The sequence below is a fragment of the Mustela nivalis genome, assembly GCF_964662115.1.
Source record: "Mustela nivalis genome assembly, chromosome: 8".
NCBI lineage: Eukaryota > Metazoa > Chordata > Mammalia > Carnivora > Mustelidae > Mustela > Mustela nivalis.
Window position 1 is genome coordinate 23,525,295 of NC_139027.1, and position 20,658 is coordinate 23,545,952.

At 47.2% G+C, this 20,658-nt stretch overlaps 1 protein-coding gene and 1 long non-coding RNA gene across 3 annotated transcripts in view; both read right to left on the minus strand.

Moving 5' to 3' along the window:
• Positions 1–731: 731 nt before the first annotated feature.
• LOC309871789 (glucokinase regulatory protein-like) overlaps positions 732–20,658 on the minus strand; it is a 61,674-nt gene continuing 41,747 nt past the window's right edge. Inside the window, exons 2-6 of one of the 2 annotated variants that reach the window (XM_082745230.1) lie at positions 13,833–13,929; positions 13,556–13,653; positions 13,376–13,458; positions 1,579–1,634; positions 732–1,027 (exon numbers count right to left, since the gene is read on the minus strand). In XM_082745230.1, coding sequence (XP_082601356.1) covers positions 939–1,027; positions 1,579–1,634; positions 13,376–13,458; positions 13,556–13,653; positions 13,833–13,929 — 423 coding nt within the window. In that variant the 3' untranslated portion in view covers positions 732–938. Of the gene's footprint in view, positions 1,028–1,578; positions 1,635–4,199; positions 4,280–13,375; positions 13,459–13,555; positions 13,654–13,832; positions 13,930–20,658 lie in introns of those variants that run through there. The other variant, XM_082745231.1, reaches the window with a different exon arrangement.
• Positions 18,027–20,179, minus strand: LOC309871824. Its single transcript, XR_014315504.1, has 3 exons — positions 19,908–20,179; positions 18,666–18,760; positions 18,027–18,080 (listed from the first exon to the last, which is right to left on the minus strand). It is a non-coding gene; the product is annotated as an uncharacterized lncRNA (long non-coding RNA).

The window sequence follows — 20,658 nt, forward strand, 5'->3', positions numbered from 1 at the left end:
CTCTTTTATCAGAGTCCTACGCCCTAGGCACTGGAGGTCTGGAATGGGTCGGCTTTGCCTTCCCCATGTCCAAACAGTCGAAGCTGAGGTCTAAAATGGACGGACCCGGGTTCTAGTGTTCGTCGCACCCCACCACCAGAGGCTGTTCAACACCCCCAGAGTTCTGGATGTCCCCCTTACAAACTAGGGCAGGGGAAGCAGCTCTCACTTCAGAGTCTACTCTGTGGATGCAGCTTTCAATTCTAGGGATGAGGAGCCTGCTGTCCTGCCTAATTGGGATCCTTTCTCTGGGCGTCCTATGTTGGGGATACAACTTTTCCCCTTCCTCTGGAATCACCTAGGTTCCCGCTTCTCCCTGCGTGTGTGAGTCCGTGCAGGAGCCAAAGGTAGGCGCAGGTGCGCGCACACACAAATCCACATGTTGGCGATGAGGGATACAGAGGTGCTGGGATAAGGTCTGGATCAGTGGACAAGGAAATGGGTTTGAGGGGCAGGGCGGATGTAAAGAAATAAACTGGTTGTTGGGACCAACCCATGCCACCCGTCGTGTCCCACCTTTAATTTATTGACTCTGATCTACGAGATCGGAAGGTTAACTTTTCAAAACAAGGCATTTCATTTTATTTCTGAAATCAGAATATGCCAGTGGTCAAGGGCAAGAACCACCCACACCACCACCACCACCACCACCACCACCACCACCACCACCACGACCACCACCACCACCACCAAAGTACAGAGCCTCTTTTCCCCCACCCTCTGCTGCGGGTGGCCCTGGGAACTGGGCCTCTATTCCTACTCCCGTGCTGTGAGCCCACCATGCCTCTAAGGGCTTCACGCGCCTAGAAATACCAGTTCACAGCGGGGTAGGCTCTGGGGCTTCCAGGGGGTCCACGCTGCACTTCCGACCTGGCGCAGAGAGGGCGCTCCGGACAGCCTCACAAACGGATGGAACGGCAGCCAGCGGCGCCTGCGCCTCGGGGATGGAGCACCGACATAGGAGGTTCTGCAGGGCTGCTGGGATCACCTGTGGGGAAGAGGCAGGGAGAACTGAAGCCAGAGAGAGTGAGGCCATCTGCGAAGAGCCCCGGAAGAGCCAGAGCATTCAGTGTGGGTGTCAGAAGCCACTAGATTAGATGCAAGCACTGAAGGGAGTTATCAAGACCAGAAATTGTAGTCAGGTGTGTTAAGAACAGAAAGACGCCTTCCCCCAGGCCCAGAAAACTCTCATTCATCCTTTAAGACCCAGTTCAAAGGCTCTTCCCCCTCTTTTCTGGCTCCCCTCCTCAACAGACCCCTTTTCTGCACCCCTGCAGCAGCCTTTCTGCACCTCTGTGCCTCCTTGTCACGATCGCAGCGCCCCGAGGAACAGGGAGCTCATTGGCAGAACGTCTCTAACTTTGTAAACCCAGTACCAAGCAAGATTCCTGAGACAATGAGTCCTGAGGACTCAGTAAATGTTTGCTGATTGACTCGCTGCCGGCAGGATACCTGCTCCTTCTCGTGTGCGAGCTGGATGTGGAAGGAGATGGGAGCAGCCCGAATGTCATCTGATAGTGGCTGGGGGAAGTGGATCACCTGCAGGAGGGTCTCCATGCATCGAGCCTTGGGGCATGGAGCTGTCCAGAGAACCGCTGTGGAAGAAGCAGTAAGGTCAGTGTCCGCTAGAAGGTAAAGGCAGGGGTGGGGGTGGAGGAGGAGAAAGAAGTGGGAGAGTTGCAGGCAGGCACCTGAGATCCTGAAGGCTGCCCACAGAGGCTGCAGAGAAGTGGTCCCCATAGGTAATCCCAAACTCGCAATCCCCAGGTGTGAAGAAAAAGGGTTAGTGGTGGGCTTTGATTGGCTGGGTTAAACTGGAGGATGAATGGCAAACTGGTCACACTTTCAGCCGTGTGCCTCCAACCCCATAGGCTGGTATCTTAAACTCAACTCACTCTTTTGGTTTCCTCCTTAACCGTATCCTTCTTTTATACCCTGCCAAGATGGCTCATTGGCAAAGCTGTTCCTTTTTGTCACCCTCCCCTCCCCTCCGCTAGCTCAGCACTGCCCAAGAGTAATATAATGGGAGCCACAAATGTAATTTAGGATTTCCTAGTACTCCATTAAAAGAGAAACTGAAAAATTAATGCAAAAATTAATGCAAAAGAAACAGAAAATTAATTTTAAATATGTTTTATCTCATCCAATATATCTAAAATATTATTTCAACATGTAAATAATATTAAAAATCATCGGTAGGATATTCTACAATATTTTTGTATCATGTCTTTGAAATCCAGTGTCTAGTTTATAATCCCAGCTCATCTCAGTTCAGGTACTGAATTTCTATGTAAAAGTAAAATCTAGTTCTATCAAAACAATAAAGTTGCATTTAATGAAGAAAATTACCTGCTTCGGTTTTTTTTTTTTAAGATTTTATTTGTTTATTTAACAGAGAGAGAGAGAGATCATAAGCAGGCGGAGAGGCAGGCAGAGAGGGGGAAGCAGGCTTCCTGCTGAGCAGAGAGCCGGATGCGGGGCTCGATCCCAGGACCCTGGGATCATGATCTGAGCCGAAGACAGAGGCTTAACCCACTGAGCCACCCAGGCGCCCCTACTCTGCTTCAGTTTTTAAGCAAAACTTCAAGTTCAGCTCCTCGGACACACTAGTCACATTTCAAGGGCTCAGCAGCCACATATGGGTGGTTGCTGCCATTTTGGATGACTTGGGTCTAGCTAGATTTGGCAAGCTCAAATTCTGGTCTGGCTTTCAGTCTTCCACGTAATCCTCAGATGGGCCACTCTGCTATGGCGAGGCCTGGATCAGACAGATCTCTGATTCCCCCTACCCACCCCAACCCCAGGATCTTAAAGAGCATAATGCACTTTTCTTTTTCTGGTTGGTTGTTTCTATTGATTTGAGAAGGTTTTAGGGACCTGGTGGGTCCTCACTAAAGCTCTTTGATTGATTCCCTTTCCACAGGGTTGTCAGATTTAGCAAATAAAAATACAGGATACCCAGGAATAGGAATTTCAAGTGAATAATGAAAAGAATACTATAAGTACGCCTCAAATATTGTATGAAATACACTTATACCCCCCAAAACCTTTGTATATCTGAAATTCAAATGTGTCCTGTATTTCTATTTCCTAAACCTAGCACCCCTCCTTTCACGACCAGCGGTTGCACTATGTGCTCAGCAGCAATTCCTCCTCCTCCTAGTACCAGCGCCTTGACCTTCCTCAGAAAACTATCGTCCCTCCGTTCTCAGGCCAGGCTGTTTGACTGACACTCACTTCCCACTCTTTGCCCCAGGGCCATCCCACAGGGAGAGCACATGAGCCAGGCCTGGGCAGAGGGCGGCTTTCCCCTGGAGAACGGTGACCAGCTCAGGGATGGCATGTGACCCAAGACAAGCCACCTTCCTCCCAGACATGCATGGGAATCACGGGCACAGATACACTCTCCGTCCATCCGGTTGCTACATTGGTAGGATGCAGGACCGGCACTGCTGGGGCCCCGTTTGCCACCTGTTGGAGAAAAGCTGCCTGAGAAGGAGAGCAACCTAGAAGAAAGCTCAAGGCTGACATTCTCTGGAGTACATTGTTTAGAGTACTGGGATCTGGCTATCCTGGGAGCCCAGTTACGTGAACTAGTCACGTGCCTTGTTTAGCTTAAACCAGAATGAACTAGGTGTCTGTCCCATACTTGTAACTGAAAGAATTGTCTGATAGTTATAATCTCACAGGCATGCCCCAAGCATGCACATGCGTTCCCTAGAGGAGAGGATGAGCCCAATAAGACAACAGCAGGAGGGGGGCGCCTGGGTGGCTCAGTGGGTTAAGCCGCTGCCTTCGGCTCAGGTCATGATCTCAGCGTCCTGGGATCGAGTCCCGCATCGGGCTCTCTGCTCAGCAGGAAGCCTGCTTCCTCCTCCTCTCTCTCTCTCTGCCTACTTGTGATCTCTCTCTGTCAAATAAATAAATAAAATCTTAAAAAAAAAAAAAAAAAAAAGACAACAGCAGGAGGAAAGTCAGCCCTTAGCCCCACCCACGTCCATAGCTCTGCGGCAGCCCAGGCAGGAGGCCAGGCCCCAGCCAGCCACGTCCCATCGCCGCCTTCCTGCAGCATGGCCAGCGCCCTCCAGAAGAGCTTGGAGTTGCGAATGCGCAGGTCTAACATGTGGTTTTGGAGGATCTTCCCAAGAAGCACGTGGGTCCCCGTACTCACGGTATTCAGCACCCACTTGGTGCTTAGCTCATGCTGGAACTTCTGAACAGGGCACACACACACGGGGGTCTGGGAAATGAGAGGATGGGAGAGCAGCAGGGTGCAGAGGGCCCTATTGTCAGACAAGAATCCAGGGATCAAAAACCAGGGACCTCAAAACAGATGGAATTTGTTTGACCAGCCCCGAGTTTAGATGTTAGGATGGTAGTTATAAACCAGGACTGTCCCCGGCAAAACTGCTGCTGTCACACATTTGTGGTTTTGACCCCCCAGGACACACATCTCTTCTCTGAGTTCTTGCACAGAAGGGTTTTGCACTTATCAGAACGTTCCTTTTGCCCCCCAGGAGCCCGACAGGGGAGGAGTGAAGGTCCTGGGACTAATTCCACTAAACCAAAGGCTCCTGGAGCAGAGGTGGTGTCTTACTCTGCTCCAGAGCCCCAATCTTTTTGATAATGGCTGATACATGGTTATTGATCAATACACATTTGTTGAAAATTAGTTTAATTTAACCCCTATAACAACCCAATGACCTAGGCTTTTTTATCCCCATTTCTACATCTGTGGAAACTAGAGGTCAAAAGTAAAGTAACTTGAGGGGCACCTGGGTGGCTCAGTCAGTTAAGCCAACTCTTGAGTTTGGCTCAGATCATGATCTCGGGGTCAGGAGATCGAGCCCTGCTTTGGGATCCCATGGGAGATTCTTTCTCTCCTTCTCCCTCTACCCCTCCCACCACTTGTACTCTCTCTTTCTCTCTCAAATAAATAAATAAATCTTAAAAAATAAAAAGAAGTAACTTAAGGGGCCCGTGGTGGCTCATTCGTTAAGCGTCTGCCTTCATTTCAGCTCAGGTCATGATCCCAGGGTCCTGGGATCAAGCCCTACACCCTGCTCCCTGCTCAGTGGGGAGTCTGCTTCTCCCTCTCCCACTCCCCTGCTTGTGTTCCCTCTCTCGCTATGTCTCTCTCTATCTAACAAATAAATAAAATCTTAAAAAAAAAAAAAAGAAGCCACTTGAATAAGTTTATATGATAGTGACATGTAGAATCAGGACCTAAATCCAGGTCTTCTGATCTGTGATGAAAGCATTCCCTACTTGGCCACAATCATCTCCTTGGGGGAATAAGGTAATGTATATGAAAGCACACTGATACTAAAACACTGTGCAAACACACAGTACTGTGAGTGAAAGCCCACCTGTCCTTGGCTCTCATCTCTTGCCCTTATATAACCTTCTATTACTACACTTTGCATCTATTACTGTAACAAGAGTCCAGAAAACGAACTGAGGGGATTCATTACTGGGTCCTTGCCAGGCTAGGGAACAAGCTACCACTACTTCTGCCTCCTTATTCTGGCACCCTAGAAGGAGCAGGTCACACACACCCCTTGCAGAGGGTATATTGAAAATACTTAACAAGCGATTGACAAGGACATGAGTACTGAAGAGGAACATTTGCAAGGATGTGGCTGGAGCTAGAGACTATGAGGATAAATGAACTAAGTCAGTCTGAGGAAGATGCACACCGTAGGATTTCACTCGTGTGTGGAATTTAAGAAACAAAACAAACAAAGAGGAAAATGAGAGAGAGAGAGGCAAACCAGGAAACAGACTGTTAGCTACAGAGAACAATGGTTACCAGAGGGTAGTAGGTGGGGGCGGGGGTGGGTGAAGCAGGCGATGGGGATTAAGGAGTGCGCTTGTGATGGGCACCGGGTGTTGTATGGAAGTGTTGAATCATGATATTATACACCTGAAACTAACATTACACTGTATGGAATTACATTACATTGGATTTAATTCCATACATTACTGTATGGAATTAAATTACACAGGAATTTAGATAAAAACTGAAAAAAAAAAAACCAAGAAAAATATATTAAGGCTCATTTGTCAAAAAAAAAAAAAAAAAAAAAAAAGAGTGCACGCAGAAATCTGACCAATCGGAATGAAGCTAGCTAGTATGCAGTACACAGACTGCCCTGTGGGAAAGAGATCAGTCAAATCTGGGTTATATCATTTATGTCACTGACCATCAAATAACCATTTGTACCATGAACTATCATTAACACAAAAATATTTTCAAGTGTACATAATCTGAATCCAGACACATTCATTTTAAAGTCCACATAGAAAAAAGGCAGCAACTGTACCTAGAAAAATCCTTAAGAAGAAGAGTGAGAGAAGCATTAACCTTTCAAATATTAAGCCCATAATAAGCCTCTGTATTTAAACTGAATGGCATTATCACATCAATAGACAGACTGGTAGAACAGAACAGAAAGTCCAGAAATAAACCAGTGCACATGGGAACTAAGTATCTGATAGAGGTTGCACCTCAATTCACTCAGGAAAAGATGAATTTTAAAAATGTATTGAGGTGGGGCGTTTGGGGGCTCAGTTGGTTAACATCTGCCTTCAGCTCAGGTCATGATCTCGGGGTCCAGGGATGGAGCTCCCCATGGGGCTCCCTGCTCAACGGGTAGCCCGCTTCTGCCCCTCCCCCAGCACCTTCTCTCTCGCTCGCTCTCTCTCTCTCAAATAAATTATATATATATATGGAGAGAGACAATCAGATAGTCACATAGAAAAAAATTAAATTGGGTTCATACCTTAACCCACAGAGAAGAATAAACGAATGAATTGCAGGTCTAAGTGTTTAAAAAAAAAAAAAAAAGGAAAGGAAAAAAGAAATCATTTTTACCAGAAGAAACATGTACTAGAAGAAAACACAGGTGGAGTCCCTTTATAACCTGGGGGTAGCAGAGAGCTTTTTGTGCCTCACGGTCCAGATTCAACAAAAAATGGATTAATAAGTTCTACTCCAGTAGAATTAAAACAAAGACATTTGCATGGTTAAATCCCAAATGAAATATTTACAATGCATATCAGAAATAAAGAACTAATGCCCCTGATTTATAAAGTACTAAAAATCAGGGGCTTGGTCAGTTAAGCCTCTGCCTTCAGCTCAGGTCATGATCAAGGCCAGCATCGAGGTCATTGCTTAGCGGGGAGCCTGCTTCTCTCTCTCTCCCTCTGCATGTTGCTCCCCCTGCTTGTGCTCTCTCACTCTCTGTCTCTCAAATAAATATATTTTTAAATAGAAATAAAGTACTAAAAATCAAGGGAGCATCCAGACCCCAATACTATTAGAAAATGAGTGTATTTCATGTATTTACATGAACACACAGTTCACCACGAAAAAGGTTTACTAAGACCTTTAATAATGTGAAAGAATGCTCAACCAAACACATAATCAGTAAAATAGAAATGAAAACCACACAGAAATAGAATTTCTCATATACCAGATTGGCAAAAATTCAAAAGCTTTTGAATGCTTTTAAAGAGGCTATGGGGAAAGGGTGCCTCGGTGGCTCAGTTGGTGAAGCATCCAACTCTTGGTTTTGGCTCAGGTCCTGATCTCGGGGTCATGGGATTGAGCCCCATGCTGGGCTCCACACTCAGTGCGGAGTCCACATAAGACTCTCTCCCTCCGCCCTCCCCTCCCTCCAATAAATAAATAAATCTTTTTTTTAAAAAAAGGAACTATAGGAAACGGGCATTCTCCTATATTGCTGGTACAAGAAACAAAATGGGACAATCCTTCTGAGGGGAAATGCTGCCGTATCTCATGGAATTACGTATGTATTTGTCCTTTCATCCAGCTCTCGTTCTTCTAGGAATTTACCCAAAGATACACTTCTACATGACAGAAACACACGCATATTCATTGCATCATTATTGGTAACAGCAAAACGCCGGAGACAACCAAATGCCCTACATCAGAGACTGCCCCAATCATTCTTGCACATGTACAATCTACACACAAATGTAAAAAATAATGAGGAAGGGTTTTATAAACCCAAGTGGTTATTTTCAGAATATCTCATTAAAGCACAAAAGAATATACATAGGACAGTGCCTCTTGTAAAAGAAAAAATTGCAAAGTACAAACAAATATGCTTTTTTTGCAAAAAGAAACATAGGAAGGCAAGTCAGTAACTAATGAAATTGTTTACCTGCTGGGATGAGTGGAAACAGGTGGAAGGAAGAGTGAAGGGGAGGGGACATCTCCTTATTATTCAGTTTGACTTTAAACCACGTTGTGTTTTACATATTCGAAAGACAAAGTGATATCGAAAACAAAAAACTCAGGGACACCCGGGTGGCTCAGTTGGTTAAGTGTCTGCCTTTGGCTCAGGTCATGATCCCAAGGCCCCCGGATGGAGTCCTGCAATTGGGCTCCCTGCTCAGCAAGGAGCCTGCTTCTCCCTCTGCCTGCCGCTCCCCCTGTTGTGCTCTCCCTGTCTCTCTCTCTGACAAATAAATGAATAAAATCCTAAAAAAAACCCAAACCCTCTAAAATGGAAAAAAAAAAAAAAGGAAATGAAACTCACTATATATCATATTGATAACATAACTACAGAGAGAGGAAAAAATTTAATCCTAGTGACTTTTTTTAAAAGATTCTATTTATTTATTTGACAGAGAGATCACTAGCAGGCAGAGAGGCAGGCAGAGAGAGAGGGGGAAGCAGGCTCCCTGCTGAGCAGAGAGCCCCCTGCGGGGCTCAATCCCAGGACCCTGAGATCATGACCTGAGCCAAAGGCAGAGGCTTTAACCCACTAAGCCACCCAGGCACCCTAATCCTAGCAACTTTTGAACACTTTATGTGTCTTTTGTGGAATATGGTCAGAAGACAAAAAGAACTGCAAAGAAATCTTTACTGTTTCTTGGTAAGTTTGTTGATGGTAGTGGTATCAGGGTAGCAATTTCAAAATGGGTATTTATTGTAGGACTAAGGAAATGGACAAATAAACTGATAATGTTGAGAATCAACGTTCTCATTAAGGGGAAACAGGAAGGAGAACATATATAAATTCATAAATATGTGCGTATGTATATATACACATATATATATCTACTTATGTGAAAAAAACATATACAGTTGCTCCTTGGACAAAAAAGGTTTCAACTACACAGGTCCACTTATATGCAGATTTTTTTCAAAAATACAGGGTTGTGTACTATAAATGAATTTTTTGTATAGGTTTCTTTTCTTTTTTTAAGGTTTTATTTATTTATTTGACAGAGAGGAAACACAGCAGGGGGAGTGGGAGAGGGAGAGGGAGAAGCTGGCTTCCCACAGAGCAGGGAGCCAATGCAGGGCTTGATCCCAGGACCCCGGGATCATGATCTGAGCAGAAGACAGACGCTTGAAAAATGAGCCACCCAGGCACCCCTCTGTATTATTTTCTTAACGTTTTCTTTTCTCTAGCTCATTTTACTGTAAGGATACAGCATATACTACATATAACTTAAAAAATATGCGTTAATTGGGTGTTTATGTTATTGGAAAGGCTTCTGGTCTAGAGTACGCTATTAGTTAAGTCTGGGGGAGTCAAACGTTATACAGGGATTTTCAACCGTGTGGGTTGCCAATGCTTCTAACCCCCATGTTGTTCAAGATCAACTGTATTTCCTTATTTGTTCGTTCATTTTCTTTCTTTCTTTCCTTCTTTTCTGAGACAGAGGAGAAAGAGAGAGCCCACGCGCACATGCAAGCAGGGAGAAGGACAGAGGGAGAGAGAGGATCTCAAGCAGTCTCCACGCTGAGCTTGGAACCAGATGTGGGGCTCAATCTCATGAAACTGAGGTCATAACCTGAACCAACATCAAGAGTCCAACATTTAACCGACTGTGCCACCCAGGTGTCCCTGTATTTCCTTGTTCTACCCAAGAATTTTGCTTAGAGGCAAAGTCAGCAGTAGCAGTGAGCGTACCTAGCACCTAGGTTTCTAAATACGGCAGCCTCCACTTACCTCAGGGGATAAGTTCCAGACCCACTGTAGATGTCTGCTACTGCGAACAGTACGGAGCCACACACATACCATTTTTTCCTATCGTACATTCCAACGATAAAGATTAGTTCATGCATTAGGCACAGTAAGAGATGAACACCACCAATAATAAAATAGAACAATTATAACAGCAGACTATGATAAAAGTTATGTGACTGGGGTCTCTCTCACAAAATACCTTATTGTACTGTATTCATCCTTCGCCTTCTGGTGACGATATGAGATGACAAAATGGCTGCTCCATGACATGGAGGGACGGGAATGACGTAGGCATCGTGACATAGTGTTAGTCTACTACCGACCCTTTGGCGATCCGTAAGGTGGTCATCTACTTCTGGACTACCAGTAGATTAGGGTAAATGAAGCTGTGGAAGCACAACCGTGAGAAGGCAGGACTGCTGTACCGATCCCCAAGGACAGCCACCAGCGCTCCTTGAAAATTACGGATTCCAGCCAGGACTGGAACTAGGAAAGTACAAGGTGAACCTGGGACAACATTTCTGTTCCCCTACATAGACGGCTGGGGACACTACTGTACAGACACACATCTACATACACACACATAGGTAAGTAATAATTAACAGAGTTAGAAACTGAAGTGGAGTGGTTTCTAAGATATCTTGCTAAGAAAAAATGCAAGGCACAAAAGACTATCATACGCTACTCTTCTGCATTAGAGAAAAGGTGCTTTTTTTTTTCTTTTTCTAAAAAGAAACACAGCAAAGAGTGTTCCAACACTAATGTGACTATGTCACAATGACAAAGGGGCCAGCTTGAATAAGTTCTCATTTTGAGTATTAAAATCAGTAATGACAGGAATGGGTTAAAACACATTTAACAACAAAATATTCATGACTCCACACTGAGTCTAAGTAAATGTAGATGGGGTGGGGAGAGAAGGGAGAGATTTTCTTTACAGAAGAATCCCAACTAGTAAATGTAGACAGAAAGATAGAAAAATCACCATTTAAAAACCACCAGAGTAATACATTGATTCAACCAAGAATGATCTGTGGATGCTAAAACTATTGAGTGAAAGATCACTAAGAACAGGATGCGAAGAAATCTGACACACCCAGGGCACCTGGGTGGCTCAGTTGGTTAATCTTCTGCCTTCAGCTCGGGTCATGATCTTGGGCTCCTGCGATGGACTCCCTGCTCAGTGGGGAGTGTGCTTGTCCCTCTCCCGCTGCCCCCCTGCCACTCCTAATCTCTCTCTGCCTCTCTCAAATAAATAAAAGCTTAAAAAAGAAAAAGAAAAGAAATCTGGCACTACTTTGAGTAAGTGAGAAAACATAACATTACCAGTAAAGGAAGGAACTGACATCAGGCATCTCCCGATGTGATACCCTCGTCTGTGAGCCTCATCTCTGCGGCACTCCTGCCAAAACGCTTCACCTGAATATAATGAAGAAACAATCGGGCCAATCCAAGGTGAAGCACATTCTGGAAAATAATTGGTCAGACTCCTGTACTATTAATGTCATAAAAGACACAGAAAACAGCTAAAGAATTCATCTAGATTAAAGAAAACTAAGGCGACCTAATAACTAGGTGCAACGAATTATCTCTGATTGGATCCTGGACCTGGAAATAAAAATAATGCAGAGATAATTGGGGAAATTTGAATACAGTCTGCATATTCAATAATCATACTCACGGTCCTTTTTCCTGAGTATGAAAATTATATTGTGGTTATGTAGACAACAAATGTCCTTGTTCTTAGGGGACACAGTAATTTGCGTCAAATGTCATCTTATCTCCTTGACACCTGCCCATCTTATAATGATATTATAAATGAAATAGTTTGTAAAGCACAGAGTCCTACGTGCGTATTAGGTATGATGACGGCATAGTGGAAGCTAGAAGAGGTATCTCACATCAAGGAGGGTTCTAGACAATGTGGGTTTCATTGGAGAAGACTTCTCAGAAGATGCAAGATGTCAAAGGAGACAACGAATGTGGAAAGTATGCCAAAAAAGTAGAGCTGTGACCAATGAACACCATTTGGAAGGGAAGACAAAGGTACCCACTGGAAGGAGCATGGACCCCCTGGCTCAGGGGGAAGGGCTTCCTTTGAGTTCTGAGTGCAGGTAAGAAAACATGGCAGCTGTTTGGTCAAGTCAGGAAGCTTCCTGGAAGAGGTGATCTGAATAATGGATGAGACCACATCTCTCCAGCGCAACCCTTCAGAGCCCTGGTTGTACCCTGTGGATGGTGGGCAGGTGTCAAGTGGGAAAGCGGAGGAACCACAAATGCAAAACTGCCTTCTTTCTTGGGCCCCAAAGCACAGCTGAACTAACACTCAGATGTCCCAATGCCCTCTCCAGACTAAACTGCAAAGTGTATCAAACTGATAATTATTTCTATGATTATTTTCAGTGCTTGTACTGACAATGTCTTGCTAAAGCATTATCAGTGCTTCAGTAGTGAAATTATAATTAGTAAAATTATAATTAAAAATATTATAATAAATATTAATTGGTGAAAATATTATAATAAATTATAATTAATGAAAAGTAGTGAAATTATAATTTCATTAAATTACAGATAATATCAATAATTTTGTCTGCAGTGAATTCAACATAGTGAACTTGCAAGGATATACCTTAAAGACTTTTGTATAGTCAGGATGACTATAACATCAACAATGAACCTGAAACAAGGTGTCAGGTGACTGGTGGCCTGGCCTGTCTTTTTCACATATTCCCGGAGAGAACTGAGCCATTACCTTGGAAACACTGACCAGTGACCTGGTAACACAAGAACTTGCCCAGCTGGCTTTCTGGGAGTCCAGCAAAGCTTTCCACCCTCTAGCCTTGAGGGGCTTTGTGTGTGTGTGTGTTTTAAAGATTTTATTTACTTTATTTGACAGACAGAGATTACAAGTAGGCAGAGAGGCAGGCAGAGAGAGAGAGAGGAGGAAGCAGGCTCCCTGCTGAGCAGAGAGCCCCATGCGGGGCTCAATCCCAGGACCCTGAGATCATGACCTGAGGCAAAGGCAGAGGTTTTAACCCACTGAGCCACCCAGGTGCCCCTGTGTGTGTGTGTTTTAAGATTTTATTATTTATTTATTTATTTATTTGCCAAACAGTGATCACAAGTGGTGAGGGGAGGATCCCTGCTGAGCAGAGAGCCTGATACAGAACTCTATCCCAGGACCCTGAGATCATGACCTGAGCCGAAGGCAGAGGCTTAACCCACGGAGCCACCCAGGCATCCCAACTTTGAGTTTTCTAATTTCTGGAACCCTTCCCCCTCTGAGTCCCTCAGCACAGAGAACACCGTCTCATTCCTCATACCTGGATGAAGTTCCCTTCGTATTCGAAGAAAAGCAGTGGCCACGTGATGCTGATGATGGAGGGAAGAGCTTCCTCAGAGGGGTCTGGAGAAACAGAGAGAGAATGAGCCAGAGCAGCATCCCCAGGAAGGCCTTGCTGTAACTGCCACCCCAGGTTCCGTCCCCAAGGCTGGACCCTCACCGGCAGGGTCTGCCCCACGGTGCTATGCGCCAGGGCCTGGATGTGGGCCGTCTTCTCCTTCACCTGCTCCACCAGCGCCTGCACCTCCGTGAGGTTGTCTAGGAGAGGGGAGGGCGCCAGAGATGAAAGCTGATCCCGTTCCCTGCGGTCCTGTCAGGACACGCGCCCCTCTCCCTCCCTCGGAGCAGGTGCTTTAAGACCCAGAAAAATGGCAGCTCCCCTGAGTCACTCCCCTGCCTCCCTCTGCTCACCCCACCGCTCCTGCCTTCCCTCTCACCATCCAGGGTGAAAATGAAGACCACGGTGCCGATTTCTGTGAGGGATGGCAAGATGCACGTCAGGAGGTCCTCTTGGGAGAAGGAGAACTGGGGACCCTGGGCATGAGAAGATGGGGGGCCCCCTCCCATGAAAAACTCCCACCCACAGGCCTGGGGACCACAGAGAGCCTCACAGGACCTCTCACACAGCGTGTTTGTACACAGATGGAAGAACTGAGGTTCAACGAGGTCAAGTGTTTTGCTCAAGATGATGCAGCAAGTTGAGGGCAGAGCCCTGGACTAGAGCCAGCTTTAGAGGGAGAATCCAGAACCTTCCGCCCTCCCTGTGCTACCCCAAAGCCTCCCGACCTCTAACCCATATTCCCTTCCCTGGACTGTCTGCCTGCTCTCCTCCCCCACCTGTCCCCAGCGCCCCTCACCTCCCACTCCCTGCACACCTGTCACCTTCACAACCTGCCCCATGTCCCGTCATCCCCCACCCCTGGCGGAGGAGCTCAGTCCTCTGGTTAAACATGTCACTGGGATCACCAGTGAGAAAGCCGGAGGCACCTGGGAGAAAGGCCAACAGCTCGAGGGGTGGGCCCAGGGCCCCCTCTAGACAGCATGGGTACCCAGCCCTGCCCAGGGGAAGGCACAATTCCCTGACAACTAACAGAAAGGACTTCCGTGAGCAGAACATAAGACCCAACCGAGGCCGAAGGACATGAAGAGAGCGGGGCGAGGAGGACGGGCTCGGAGCGGACGCGGAGGTCAGCGGGGATTCTGGGAGCCAGGCCAGAGACACAGGCCCCCGCAGAAGGAGTTCTTCCTGCACAACCTGGGCCCTCCCCCAGCCAAAGACTCTCTGAAATGAGGTGAGCTTTTGTGTCCCAGGTGGGCACAGAGATCAGTGGGACCTGAGGAGCCCAGGGTCTGCTGGAAACAAGTGAGACTTTGTGTGCTAAGAAACCCAGGCCAGCTCTTTTCCCACGGCCCAGGGTGCGGTGGGGGTGGTGGTACTGGGCCTCCGTCTTGCTGCCATTAACCAGTCTGTCTCTGCGTCCACACTTGCCATTCCCCAGCCCATACCCACCCTCTCCCTGCCTGACTCTGACTGTGCTCTCCTACCTCTGAGAGGCTGGGATGCCTCGGTCCACAGTCTTATGGGCGGCCAGTAGCAAGGCTTTCAGCAGGATCTTGGTGGTGCTTCCACCTTTCATCCGTGAGGAGCCACTGAGGCCCTCAGGCTAAGGAGGTGATGACACCGGGGAGAGGTTGGGAGGGGAAGGAGGATCCTGTTCACGAATTAGTGGCTGCTGGGCATGCGCTCTGGCTAGAGGCCCCTGGCACAGAGCCTGGTTAGTGATTCCTGGGCATGCGCTCTGGTTAGAGGCCACTGGGCCTGCATTCAGCAGGACTGGGGGTGTCCAGTGCGCTGTGAGGAAGGCTGGATTGTGGGCTTCACTGAGACAAGCAGAAAGGGTAAGGGCCACCTCTGGTCATTTCCATGGCACATTCAGGACTCTAAGGAGAAGGCCACGATGACTGAGTGTCCCGTTAGCAGGAAATAAGTGTTTTTTGGAGAGGGTTTTGTTTGGTTTGTTTTGTTTTTTCAAGAAGTTTCTTCCAACCCAACCCTCCACTTTTTCAATAGCAGTTCGTCAATGCAAACATCACATTTCAGGTCCTTTGGACAGACCATTGAAGCAGCCATTGTAATGGACAGGGATGTAACACATCACACCAAGCATAAAGAGACTATTGCAAAGAGAATGATCAAATTGGTGACTGAGAAAGGAGATTAAAAGTAAACAACTGCAGATGGGAGGAGAGATAAGCGCCTGAGAGCTGAAAGATACGGACCTCACACGGGGAGGCTGCCTTCCGTTCTCACAGAAGGAAGAGCAAGGAAAATGTCACACATGGGTCCATCCCTGGCAGAGAGGCCCAGGGGCAGGCACTCGGCTCAGGGCCTTGTCCAGTCAAAGTGAGGGTAGACCACACTCCAGAGAAAGAGGAGCACAGAGGCTTGGAAGGTCCACCCAGTTTTTGGAGAGGATTAGGAAGGCAGAAGAATGAAACTGCATCCCATTGTTTTAAAGCCCACCTTTGAAACGAAAATGTAAGAGAAACAGAAAGCAATTCACCCTTCCATTCAATCCTCTCTACTCACAGATGCAAAAGAGGTTCTTCAAACAGGAAACCTGCCCTAGATGGGTTAGCTGTTTAATGATGACGGATTCAGCAGACAGGGTCAGGAGGGAAATACAACATCTTAAGGTGAAGGAGGAAATGGGAAAATAGGATTTGCTTTACATTTTAGTTGACACACTACGCCAGGAATTCAGACAAGACATAACAAGATCGGAGGCATCCAGGAGGCGGCAAGCATTCCCTAGGTGAGGGTGCGGAGGATCCTACCTCAACAGCAGGACTGAGCCCGAAAGCTTCCTGTTTCCCGGCAGCTTCTGCATGCGCTCTGCTATTTGTCGGAATGCGGAACTCCAGTCTTCTATGGGTCATTTCTGGGGTCCACAGAGAGAGTGAGGTGGGGAGATGGTGAGAATCTAAAGGAAGGGCCTCAGATGAGAGTCAGGATCAAAGACCACATTGGGATTGGGGTCTAAGGTCAACATTCTCCTAGAGATGTGCTTTGGAGCTCAGAGGGGCACCGTGTCCCTAAACCCCAAGGAAAAGGGTTAGTAAAATATTCAGCAATTTAATCCCAGAGTAAAGCCAGCACTCAAGTTTAAAGCTCCAGCCTGATACCAGAACTTTCTTGTGCCCCCGTCCTTGCCCGTGTCTCACTGCCATGGCCACAATACCCACAACTCTCTGTAGGCCCCTGGAGGAGTGCCTATCATCAGAATGTCAAAACTGCCACTTTATTTTCAGTCTTAAGGTCCATCAGAAGCCCTTCCCATTCCTGGAAATATATTCTGGCCATCTCCCCAAAGAGTGAACCCCTCACTACCTGAGGGAGGGACAACCGCTCCTGCCGAAGGAGCACAGCTACAAGGCATGAAGCGTAGCATCCAACAGTTGGCAAACATTTCTCGAATAAATTAACCACGAACAAAACAATGTGTTAAGGGGACGAGAGAACATCAGGCTTGTTACCTGCTTAGGTGCAACCATGGAATCTCAAAGAATGGGGATCTTCTGTAGTTGACCTCCACTGGTCAACCCTGCTAGGGGATACCCGGCCAATGACCCACTGTGGCAGGAGCTCAGACAGTTACCTCTGTATAAGGCCTCCCGAACCTCCCCTCATCATCCCATCCCTGCAAAATGTCCCTTCTTTAACTACTTTTGTATTTTTTCATTTGTATTTCCTCGAGGGCAAGCAAATTTCACATATTGCACGCCCATTTTGTAAAAGTGTTTCCTGTCATTTGTCCTCCAACTACTTCGGAAAGTCCCTAGAGACCTAGGCAGAGCCTGGAGCCAGGGTTCATTGTGCAGTTTAACACGGAGATCCCCAAACTTGCTAGTCATCAGCATCACCTGGGGAGTTTGGGTTGGTGTTTTTTCGTTTGTTTGTTTTTTGTTTTTTTAAACTACCCATTTCTGGATACCGCGCCCACGCTGAGAGTCAGTTTCAGGAGTTTGGGAGTAGAGCCCCCAAATTTGTATTTTTAACATGCTTCCCAGAGGACTCTAAAGATCAGCCAAGTTTGGGAGCCGCTGATTTAAGGAACAATTGGAAGAGCTCCACGCCCACATGGTTTGAATCCGTCATTTCACTTGGTCACAGGGCCTGAAATTAGCATCCACTGCAGCACATACATTTTTGGTGAAAGAGAGTCCTCCATTAAAAGGAGCAGGGTTAAAAGTATCTCAGAATCATTTATATCTTCACATGAATTACGCTACACGCCTGGAATCTGGGAGTTGAGAAAAGGACCTCAGAAAGCACCCGGCCGCCCCTCCCCCCAGGACCACCACTGCATGTGCAGAGCGGCTCTTGAGGAATCCACAAGCCTTCCCTGGAACATTCCAGCGACAGGAAGCCTTCAGCTTCATCAAGAGGCCCACACCAATGGTGAAGTCAGCAGAGCCTGGCCGGGCACCAGCATCTCCAGGGATGGTCTTAAAAAATAAGGTATTTCAGGGCCTCACCCCAAAGTGACAACATCTGAGCTCTCGCACAAGGGCCTACGAATCTACTTTCTTCTTGTTTTAACACTCCTGAGGCTGGACATCCAGGGAACCACACCTGAGCACTATTGGTTTCACATGCTGACCTCTGGGATCAAAGCGGCCATCTACATAGAGAATAAGGCGGAGGTGATTGGGTGGCACAGAGTCCTCAGGAAAGGGGGACAGGGTGGGGGTTTGAGTAGCCACAGGGGGACCCAAGGAGAGCCTAGGATGACAAAGGAGAATGGTTGCTACAATAAGGGAGCTGGGCAAAGGGGAATCAGAGGCCACTCAGCACCCACGGCTCCTTTGAACAGATGCTTTGGGGTCCGCATCGTCCCGACCCTATTCTATCTCCTGGGTCTTGTTTTCCTTGTCTCTTCATTCCTGTTTTGAATGTCTGCTTTCTGGTATTTTATGTGGCCTCTGTAAGCTGCCTTCAATCCTTCCCGAAACAAGAGACTACATCAACCAGTGGACCAAAAATACGAAACAAAAACAGAAACAAAACAAAACAAAAACTCACCAAAAACAAAAACCTCATAAGCTCAGGGACAGTCCGTATTTACTTGAATGTTCTGAGATACGGTGAATATGACCATAGCCACCATGCCCTCCTCTTTGTGGCTAAACTGAAGATTTTGACAGGTTTCCTCTCAGCCTCCCCCAGGGGCCTGGCCCGTCAATGCCTTTCATTACAGTGGGCTCACCTGGCCATGTTTACGGGGCTGAAACCAATCAGGACTGGTAAGAAGGTGCCTGGGCTGTCCATGCCGGAGTCCACCTGGCCTGCCACAAAGGGAGCCTGATGGCAGGGGGAGAAAAAGGGTATGATGAGAGCGCAGGGGTTACTCTAGTGTTTCCTGAGGCGCAGGACCATCAGATTCCCCATAGTCCTTGTTAGAAATGCAGAGTTCCAGCCCCAGGGAAGATTTACTGGATCTGCCTTGGAAGGGGAAAGCTCCAGGCCTGTATTTTTAACATGGTCCCCCAAGGAAATCCTCTGCATGGTAAAGTTTCAAAACTCCCGGACTAAATTGTATGCTCCTTAAGGTCGGTGTCCTGCCCTCCTTGTGTGTCTCCTTCCGCATCTAGCATTGCTCGACCTGTTTCTCTTAGTGAATTGTTAGAATCAGTACACTGCAGTGGTGAGAGAAAATTGGGGTCACCAAATCCAGTGCTTGGAATCTTGTCAAAATGCAGATTCAGACTCAGTAGGTCTTGGTGGGGGGCGAGATTCTACATTCCTAGCAAGTCCTAGGAGATACTGATGTTGCTAAGCAAGGACCATGCTTAAGTAGCAAAGGACAGGTCCAGGGGTCAGCTTCTTATGTAAAGAGCAAGAGAGTAAATATTTTAGGCTTTGGGGCCCCTGTGAACTCTATGCAATACCCAACCCTATCGTTGTAGCATGAAGTGGCCATAGATCTTATGTAAACACAAATGGCTGTGTCTGAATAAAACTTTATTTACATAAACAGGCAGAAGCATGATTGGCCACTGTGGTTTGCTGACCCTGGGACTAGTCCATCTACCTTGCTTGTTGAATGGACTGATACACAGGTATTCTGGAATCGGATCCTTTCCCTGTCATTCCACATTCATGCAGCTGGGTCTCAATTAGTGAGAGTGAAATCAAAATTCCTTGTGCGAACCCTTTCTGTTTTCTAGTACCCACTTCCTCAATCTATTTTCCATGCTGTTCTGCCCCCACCCCCTTCCTCCCTGTAGAATGTATCCCAGAAAGGAAGGAAGCCATTAAAGGTGTTATCACTAATCCTTGCTCAGTGGTGATCTCAATAGAGATGTTAAAAGGATTAAGTTCTGCTGTGAGCTTCCAATAAAAGACCAAACCCTGAAAAGCCCCCAGTGGTAACCCTATGGGGATCCCCTCTCACTCCTGAGAGCTTTTTCTGTCTCCTCATCTAACAAAACTCCATTGCTTTACTCACTCTCCTTTGGTCTGGAGATTCAGTCTTTGGCTCCGTGAGACAGTAACTCGCTCTCCTGTTTCAGCCTTCCTTGCGGGCTCACAGAACTCTCGGCTCCGTGCTGTTTCTGCTGCTGCCATGCTGAACACAGCCAGGGTCAGGCCAGCAGCCTGCGTCAGACTGCAGGGTTCGGACCTCGGTGCCACCAGGCGCTTACTTCAGGCTACTAGATTACATTTCCTGCGCTTCCTTCTCGTCATCTATAGAATGGGCCCACTGGCACTTCTCAGAGGTCTGCTATGGGATGAAAAGAGAGCATGTAAAGTGTTCAAGAGAGTGTCTGTCACCTAGCGGCCATTGCTGACAGCTGTCCGGCTCTCGTGCCATCTCTCTGTGACCTCTCCATCCAGCCTGGGCTCTGATGACCTCTCTTTGTCACTGTCTGGCACAGTGTTTCCCTCCTGGATGGACAGTTTTCGTGGGCCTCTGGCCTCCTTCTTGTCTGCCTAAACGTGGCCGTCTTTGGCTATGAGGCACTCTCGCAAGACCCAAAGCGGGGGACATTATGGTGAGGATCCCTCTTCCTGTGAGGAGGGGTGTGGCTGTGCAGACGCTGAGTCTCTGGGCTTCCTCCTTGATAGCAAGCAGTCCCTCCTGAACCTAGCAGAGGAGACAATGTCAGCCACAAGCCCGCCTCCAGCAGAACATATTCCACGGCTGGGTAAGGAAGGGTTCTGAGGATTATAATCAGAGGAAAACACAAGGACGTTTG